Source organism: Oryzias melastigma, linkage group LG17 (assembly GCF_002922805.2).
Source record: "Oryzias melastigma strain HK-1 linkage group LG17, ASM292280v2, whole genome shotgun sequence".
Classification (NCBI taxonomy): domain Eukaryota; kingdom Metazoa; phylum Chordata; class Actinopteri; order Beloniformes; family Adrianichthyidae; genus Oryzias; species Oryzias melastigma.
The window spans coordinates 30,660,167-30,669,666 of NC_050528.1; the positions used below are offsets into that span (position 1 = coordinate 30,660,167).

General features: G+C 37.6%; 1 protein-coding gene across 3 annotated transcripts in view; it reads left to right on the forward strand.

Annotated features, from left to right (window-relative positions):
* Window positions 1-9,500, forward strand: part of LOC112151460 (potassium inwardly rectifying channel subfamily J member 10) — a 34,174-nt gene that overhangs the window by 19,600 nt on the left and 5,074 nt on the right. For 2 of the 3 annotated variants that reach the window (XM_024280419.2, XM_024280420.2), the window contains exons 2-4: window positions 6,004-6,349; window positions 8,649-8,860; window positions 8,945-9,076. In XM_024280419.2, the coding sequence (XP_024136187.1) occupies window positions 6,004-6,349; window positions 8,649-8,860; window positions 8,945-9,076 (690 nt within the window). The remainder of the gene's footprint in view (window positions 1-6,003; window positions 6,350-8,648; window positions 8,861-8,944; window positions 9,077-9,500) is intronic. The other variant, XM_024280427.2, reaches the window with a different exon arrangement.

Below are 9,500 nucleotides of genomic sequence, written 5' to 3' on the forward strand. Positions count from 1 at the left end.
TATCTTGATACACCTTAGACTTTCAAACAAAGGTTAGCACCTCAAATGACTCATTCAAGTCCCTGTACTTTTGTCCAACTCACAATTGGGTCTCTGTGTATTTAGCCTGCTGAATTAATGCTCTGCATCGTCTTCCTAATTGTGCTTTCCTGTCTTTTCTCTGTCCTCGTCTTCGTCCTGCTCCTCTGTGGGCTTTCCTCTCCTTTGGCCTGCGTCCATTGTTAAATGTAAGTGAGCGTGCCAAATGTGTGAGAAACAGTGACGGTCTTTCAGTGTGTGACAGAACTGGATTCACTAAGGCTTTCTACACTGATGACCCTGAAAGAACAACAGAACTGCTGAGTCATAGATTCAAGGATTCATAAATACGTAAAATACCTTGTTATTCATAGAAAACCTCTATCTGACATGGCAGTAGTTCTTGGATGCTTTATCAAAAGTACACAAAATCATCCACACACATTTGTAAATGTACTTTATTCCTAAGCTCAAAAGAAAATTGGAAACAACAAACTACAGAAAGGTTGTTGATGTACTATAAAAAGCCACACTAAGTGCTTTGTTTGAGCTGATCATTAAAATTCTTCAGATATGCTGATATTAAGCATCATTTTATGTGACTTTACTTTATTTACTCACGTTTATTATTGAGTTGTGACATATTTATGTGTAGTTTGCATGGAAATAGTGTCTTATTTCAACAAAAAAATGATGAGTCATGGATGGTGGGACATGTAGTCAGAATCCCAGTTGGGACCTTTCTGTGTGAAGTTTGCATGTTCTCCCCGTGCAACTGTGGAATCTTTGGTTTCCTCCCACAGTCCAAAAATATGCTGCAGTTGTGAATTGTTAACTCTAAAGTGTCCCTGGGTGTGAGTGTGTGTTATTGTGCAACTTGTCTCTGCCCAAAAGTGACTCCATGACCCTGAAACGGATTTGGCGTGAAGATGGATGGATGCAGGGCTGACCCTTGGTTGCATGGCGCCCTGGGCAAAAAGCTATTTTGACCAAAAACAATAGTATTTTTGACTGAAATGCAGGGTGGGGTGACTTTCCAATCAACTGAATGTTCATAAAACAAACAACTACTTTTAGTCTGTTTTTCTTCCTCCTCTTTCCTTTTTAGACCTTAAAGCTGTCCCCGACGGCCTTTCTTTTGCTGCTTTTTCATCCTTTAAGTTATAAATAAGAACTAGCGGCGACATCCCCCCCACACCCCCTCCCCCCACCTAGCTTATACAGCGGCAGCACCAGGCAAGGAGGGGCGCAGCACTGGGAAAAATCATTGATTATGTCAAACTTTTGAGTTATTTTATTTATGTTGTTAATTATTCCCTTTTTTAAATTCTACAAGAAATGTGTGGTGTGTCAAACTGTTAAAAAAAACCTTAATATATGGCCTAACCACTGCAATTTGGTGCCTCCACAGATGGCGCCCTAGGCAGCCACCTAGGTCGCCGATGCCCTGGATGGGTGACTTGTCACAGGGGACACAAACTTTAATTTTTAGGAGGAAGATGCTACACCGAAAAATTATCCAACTGTTAAAAACAAACACTTAACTCAGCTTAAAGGGCCTATACAATGAAAAATCAACTTTTTACGGTTTTAAGTGTTTTATATTGCTTATTCCTCCCTATAAAGAACCCCAAATTGGTATTTTGATCCGTTCACGCAGTATGTAGAACATCCCCTTACAGGAAGAGTCTGTGCTACCGGCTCCGCCCCCAGGCTCACACAAACACACACTGCTAGGGAATCAAGCTAGTAGCGATCAGCTAGCCTCACAAGCTGCCCCAGCTCACTCGTGGATAGTCGTGCAAACGCCGCTGTCTGTGTTGTGAGCTGAATGTTGTGTAGCGATGGCCAAGAAACACTCATTCAGTTTAGTGGTTAAACTTCGTGCATCAGAACATTCTGAGGAGGAATATGCACCGCACTTAAGGAGTATGGTGAATTTATCAGAGAATGGTGCAAACAGACATTTGGGAGGAAGCTGTAGAAAGGGAGCAGACTATTTCCTGGTGGAGAAAGGGAGCAACAAATTAGAAAAACTGGTTTAACGTGGATTGACCAAAGGTGCGAGTGCTAATAAGAATAATGTTCACATCATTTCAATAAATCATGAATCATCTGGTGTCGTCTGCATTTCTTGACTGAATTTCACAGCAAACTGAACCCATCAGCCATCACTATTCTGTCTGTGAACGCCAGGGCTACTAAAGGCAATATGTACATTAATGCTGCCGCAAATGATTATTTCAACAGTCGAGTAATCACAGATTATTTTTTCCAATAAGTCAGCTAATTGGGTCATGCACAAACTGGATGTAAAACACAAACCTTAACCATCATTAGCTTTAAACTAACTAAAAACAAAATATATAGCATTACCTGTGATAATGCTAGTGTGAATGCTGTAAGCTGAATTTGGGCATTGAAGATGTTAGTGCTGATAGCTGAAGATGCTGAAATGAATAGCTGAAAACACTGAAGCTGATTGCCAGCTAAAATATGAGTTGAATGCCAAATTAGCCTAAAAACTGAAAAAAATCCCAAATTAGCCAAAATAACTAGCATGTAGCGGAAATATTAGCTAAACTCCAATATAGCCTAAAAAACCTTAATAAATGCCAAATAGTCCAAAAAGCTAGCTTAATGCCATTATAACTTTCAACTTTACTACAGTCTGGCTCCATGTAATATAAAGTAACGACTAATCGACTATTAAATTCGTGGTTGACTGTTTTAATAGTGGATTAGTCGACTGATCGTAGCAGCCCTAATGTACATCCATCTTTGCAAAAATGTGGATGTTTGTTTTCATGGAAGAAACGTATTAGAAATGCTACAGAGGCCGGCTCTACGATGACATTATGAAACGGTGTTAGTAAAATCAAGAAGCGAAAGGTGGAGCCTCAGACATTGAGGCGTTTTACTTCCGGTTATGGAAAGAGTTCACAAAAATAACTCATATTTCGTGAATAATTTGTTGTTTCCTGTGCCAAAAGTAATATATGATCACATATATGGACATAGTTTACTCTGAGAAACTCATGGTATAGGGACTGAAATGAGCGGTTTCTGCTTCTTGCAGCCTCATGTCAGCTGCCTGTCTAGAAATTAAATTGAGTCATAGCTGAACTTAAAAATATCTTCAGTTGAAACTTTTTGCTATGATTTAACCTCGAGTGTGTTACCTATTAGTACATCTTCACTTTAATGACTCATCATTTAGAACAAGATAGCTGTCACACAGAGAAATGACGCATTGTCACATTTTGACCACAAGAGTTTTAAAAAAAAATTCTGTTTGACAGACAATGATGGTCTGAATTATTATCAGATTATTATAAGAACTTGAGTATTTATTATGTCTTCTTTGGCTGCCATGTTGCTCAAAATGTTTTGATGATGTCAACATGTTGATACATTTGACTTGTAGACCTTACATGTCAATTTTAACAGCAACATTTCAACTTCTTTAAGATAAGTTAGTTCATAAAATTTATAGCAGTATCTGAGTATCACACAATCTTAATGTAAAATCTACAAACCAAAGAGTGGTTTTTAAAATGTTACGTTAAATTATCTGGGCTGTCAACAGGTTTGTTTCAGTGGTTTCAGTTCCTCTGAAGTTTTGATTATCTTGTATTGTTGAGGTTTAAGGTGGTTGGCTTAAAAAGACAAAACTTAAAAACAGAAGAAATGACTCATTGGTCTTCCATTTAATCTCCGTGGTTTCTGGGGGAGTCATGAAGATTCTTCTCCACCCAAATGCAGACATTTTGAAGTATTTGGGTTTTTTCTGCGTGACATATTTTTCTTCAAAAGGAAATATGGTGAAGTGTTGAAACCAAAGAGGACGCGGATGTTCTTCCCCTCACAACTGTCCTCCGCAGATGACTGTGAGAACCAAACATAGCAGCATCAGTTTGATCTTGTATAGCTTAAAAATACACAATTGTGAATTTGGGAATTTGTAAAAATCAAATAAAAGTCTTTTAACTACAAAGGCATCTAATAGTTCATAGCATTGAAAATATTTCTTTGTATTACACTTACAGTTAAAAAATGCATAAAATGATGCAATTAAAAAAAGTTTTCAAGTTAAGGTATTTGTATAGAACACTAAGAAAACTTGCAGTCAACTTCATCAACCAACATATGAACTTTAGATGCAGGTTAGTTTAAGGAAAAAGGTCCTAAACCCTCAATATAAATACATACATTTCAATATTTTGACATTAGTCATAAACACCAACGGAACACATTATATATATATATATATATATAAAAACCTCTAAAATAAATGCTTTTTTGTTTTCTTGGTAATTTTATTTTTAAGTTGAAAGTTGCTGTGACCATTCCAGTGCATCATTAATGTGATGAAATATGACAATTATCCCTTATTTGTGTTGGGATGTAAGGCGCCTGTGAGTGCAGCTGGAAATTTGGCACCACGCTGACTGTGAGCTAAAACAGATGCATGACTATCCAACAATGCATTATGAGAAATGCATGTTTTCATAAAATACTAAAGGAGGTGTCGGGGTGGAAGGATGTGTGTAAGTGTGTGTGTTTGTTCATCAAATAAAGATTGATTGATTGATTGATTGATTGATTGATTCAGTGTCCTGACAGTTCTTGTAGTTCGATGTGATGCTGATCGGAAACGGCTTTTGCTCAATAAAGCAAATTTGTGCATTTTATAATTATTTCTGCAAATAGTGAATCACTGATGTAAAAATAAACAAGATTTCTGTTTATTGAAATGGCTGGGGTCATTGAAGTCAACATCACTCAGATAAGTTTACTTGAAGCATTTTATTCTTTCTTCTGATAATCCTTTTGGTTTTGATACTAAACATCAGGCAACAAAATAAACTCATAAGTACAAGCAGTACAAATCATCTGTAGTTGTGTTGTACTGTCACCTTTAAAAGTGAACGAGTGAAGTGCAAAAGAGTGGACCCTAGAACCTATTGGATCCTTTTCTAAAGAGATAGTCCTAGAACAATAATTGTTATTGAATTTGCTGTTTTCATTTGGCATAACTATGTTCATTTTTCATATATACATTGTGTATCTTTTGCAGGACAGAAGAAATTAACTTGAAATTTGTCTTTAAAGTTTTATGTAAAGTTAAAGAAAGTGAAACAAAACTAATGTTTGTTAGTTATATTATTTTTATGTACATTTTAAAATTTTTTGACTGTCTTTTGATCAGCACTTTTCTTTTAATTACAGCAACATTTTTCATTTTAAGAAGCATTTTTGTTACATTGTTTAGTTGCTTGTTTGCTTATTAAATCAAATGAAAATCCATGTTGTAATTGTACACCATTTAAAATAATTTTATGTATACTGTCAATGTAGGACTACATTTATTTATAGACTCGACCAGAGATCCTTTTTTTAAATTTTATATAATGACACTTAGAAAAAATTACTTCTTTTTTTAAATCAATATTTACATAAAAGATTGTTTGCATTTTTCCATGAAAGAGAGTACCGCCACTTCTTGTTGTCTACTCTAAGAACTGGCTATTTGAAAGATTTGGTGTCATAATTCCCTCTGGACACAATTATTCATTTCTCCTTCATGGCCAATTTTCAATGATTGGTACTTCCATGAATTACAAAGGATGCTACCTGTTTGTCGCTACCAAATCTGAGTCCTGATTGGTCAAAGTTCCACCGGTTTAACTTTGAACGCACTTTCAGTGGCTGCGCTTTTGTATGTAGAGGATTTAAAAACTTGCGTAGTGACGTGAATGCGAGAGATATAAAACGTGAAACGCGTTTACATAGACTTTACATTGGAGGCCAGCTGAATGTGCGTTGTGAAAAGCATCAGTATTTATCAGGAACGTTTGAGCTTTTAGCACTGTTCTGAGATGTGTTTTCTGTTTTGGCATTGCTTTGTCAACTGTATCTCAAAAACAAGTTGCCAACAAATTCTGAAAACATTCGATCTTTGTTTTTGCTGTCGTTCACCAGATGACCTCTGCCACGCCGCCCTGCTCCCGCAGCTCCTCCCCTCACAAGGTTTGCCACTCGCAGACACAGACGGACGTTCTGAAGCCGTTACTCGGTGGCGTTCTTTCCGGCGGGAGCGGGACTCTGCGGAAGAGGAGGCGCGTCCTGTCCAAAGATGGGCGTAGCAACGTGCGCATCGAGCACGTTAGCGGCAGGGGCGCGCTCTACATGCGTGACCTGTGGACGACCTTTCTGGAAATGCAGTGGCGCTACAAGTTCTTCCTGTTCACAGCCACATTTGCAGGAACCTGGTTCCTGTTTGGGGTTCTGTGGTACTTACTGGCACTGGTGCATGGAGACCTGCTAGGTGAGACGCACACAAAATGGCACCCCAATTATCAGCCAAGACATTCTAATAAAATGTGTAAAAAACTTCAGGCGGAACAAATCTACTTATAAATTCTCACAAAACAAATAATAAATTCTGGTAACTAATAAAAGTGGAAAACAGGAATTAAGGTTAGCAGTTTTCAGAAAATTAAATAGTTTTTTTGTTCACTCACAGTTACTTGAAGGTGGACTCTAATTGCCTAATTCTAACTGCCTAACCTATCTCTGACTGCCTCCCATTAGAGGTCACAACATTGTAGGAGAAAAAAGTTCATATCCTCCTTACTACCAGAGAAAAATGTTTTACTGTAAAATCCACCAGAAACTACAATTCACATTGGTCTCCCTAAAAAGCTTTAAACATCCCCCCAAAAGGAGTTTTCAGTAGTTTTATTCACCTCCCAACATTTACAAACTCACATTAAAAGTTAAGTAAATGTATGTGGATACAAACATTTAGAAACATATGATGACATCATTCAGCACATTTACTTCCTGCAGACTTTCAATAAGCCAGCCTTTCACTGCTGGGAATATGCATACGTTGTTTTTTTTTTAGGTTTCAACACAAATGTGTATCAAGTAAATTTTGATGACACAGCATAAACAGCTTAAGTTATTGCTAATTAATTCTATGTGAAAACCTGCCATCTTCCTCTTTTTATGTGTTAAGAACAAACTATAATCTCAGAATAAAAGTCAAACAGAAAAAAACACAAACTTATGAAGTCTTATGATACAATAGTGATTTATAACCTGAGGAAAATGTATATAGTTATTCTGTAAATTTATATTACTATATTTTTCCCAAATTATACATTTAATAATATTTCAGAAAATCAAATGTCATAGATTCCAGCATTATAACCCAGTTACTGTTTAAATAACCAGTTACAATCACTATGGTTTTAATGCTTCGTCTTCATTTAGATCAGGGCTTTTAATTATATTTTAAAAAATTAAATGAAACATTAAAAATTGTCCACAATTCATTGCCTGTGTTCTTAATGCTAAAGTTTGAACCCATCTTTAAAGTTCCCATATGACAATTAAAAAAAAAGAAAAAAGCTCCCACTAGTGTTTTAATTATGACTATGAAGTTTTTAACCAAAATCCCACAACATAAATGTCTTAAACATTTTTCATGTTGATCTGAAGCCTCTGTTTCCAAAATCTCCTCTGAGGGGGCGTGGCTTTTGGAGCTGAGATGAGCAGCTCCGCCCCTGACACCCCTCTCTCTGATTATGATAGCTCTGTGTCTCTCTAGCATAAATCTTCCCCGTCCATCAATCCGGGTAATGTCCAGCCGTATGGTTCTGATCCGGATGTCAGCTGGACGAGGAAGTGAAGATCTTCATGGACAGAACTTCCTCCAAAATCCTGATTCTTTCTCCTTCCAGTTCACCAAAGACTCTTTTAGCTAATTCTCCAATGTTTATTGACTGTGATCAATACATTCAATCATTGGTTTCTCAGAGTTCTTGATAAAATAATCAAAGCTAACATCTTTCATTCAAACAGAGTCTGTCCAAGACAGTTTGATTGACAAATTAAAAAGGAGAAATACTCGGAAATGCAAAAACAAAATTATTTCTTATGAAATTTGTTCTTTCATAAGAAAAATGACACAGAGACATGTTAAAAGCTCAAAAAACATGATTTTCATCAGATGGGGACTTGAAAAATTTGAAGTGTCAGAATTGTCTTCCTGTTAATACACACTTCCTGTTGATGCACACACTTCAGATGTGCATAAAAACAGAAAAAAACCTAAAGTAGACCAGAGCTCCAGCAAGTGTGCCACCAGAAAGAACAGACACATGTGAACGCTGCACCAAAACCACACTTTCCAATTTCTCTAAGATATCTGTCAAACGCCTGCTTTCAAAGTAGGTTTCTGCCACCTTCGCTCTGCAGAAGGCTGCTGGGAGACACATTGATGCGTAGAGAGTCGGTGCTGGTATTCAAACAGTCAAACCACAGCAATTTTGGAGGTCATTGCCCTTTATGGTAAAACTAAATCGCATCATGAGATTGTATTATGGGATTTAGAAAAACGTGGAAGTTCCAATTCTTAATATCAGCAGCTTTTTATTTATGTACTCTAAAATTATTCCTGCTGTAGAATTTAAAGATGTTTATTTATGTACTTTTGCAAATTACTTTTAACCTTATTTCCACTTTTGGCTCAATTACTACAACACTAAATCATGAATAGGTTGGATATGGTCTATCATATCATATTAAGCTCTGGTTCTCTTTTCCATCATCTACAGAGTTTGACCCTCCGTCCAACCACACACCGTGTGTGATGCAGGTACAGACTCTCACCGGAGCCTTCCTCTTCTCCCTGGAATCCCAAACAACCATTGGTTATGGTTTCCGGTGCATCACCGAGGAATGCCCAATTGCTATAATCCTCCTAATAGTGCAGCTCGTCATCACCATGCTTATGGAGATCTTCATCACTGGCACCTTTTTGGCCAAGGTAGTCAACTGTGATTCTAGTTTATGTTCAAATAACGTACTCAAAATGGACCTGAAAAGACTTGATAAGGTCTGCCTTGATTAGGTGGCGCGACCAAAGAAGCGAGGTGAAACGGTGAAGTTCAGCCAGCATGCTGTGGTGTCCACTCACGAGGGTCAGCCCTGCCTGATGATCAGAGTGGCAAACATGCGCAAGAGTCTTCTGCTCGGGTGTCAGGTGAGTGTCTGTGTGTGTGTGTGTGGGGGGGTGTGGGGGGGGGGGGGTATTCCACTTTTTAAACATCAAAATGTAGTAATTTTTGATTCATTGTGAGCAACAAGCCCACCGAGGCTGCTGTGATGATTATTTAGATGTTTTTTTAATATTTGTTGTAATATTTGTCGTCAGTAATAATCATCACCCACACTGCTCTAGTCGACCTTTAAGCCATCTCACCTTTAAAGATTTCTAGTTTCCTGTTAATATCAATGTACCTCAACACAGAAGTATCCACAACGTGTTACCGAGTGACCTGTTGTCCACAGCCAGCATGCTTATAGAAGAAAATGTGCATGAACATTTTCACTCTACTGGCTCACCGACCGGGCTACGATCTACTGAGGGCGACAGTGGCTCAGGTGGTAGAGTGGGTCGGCCAATG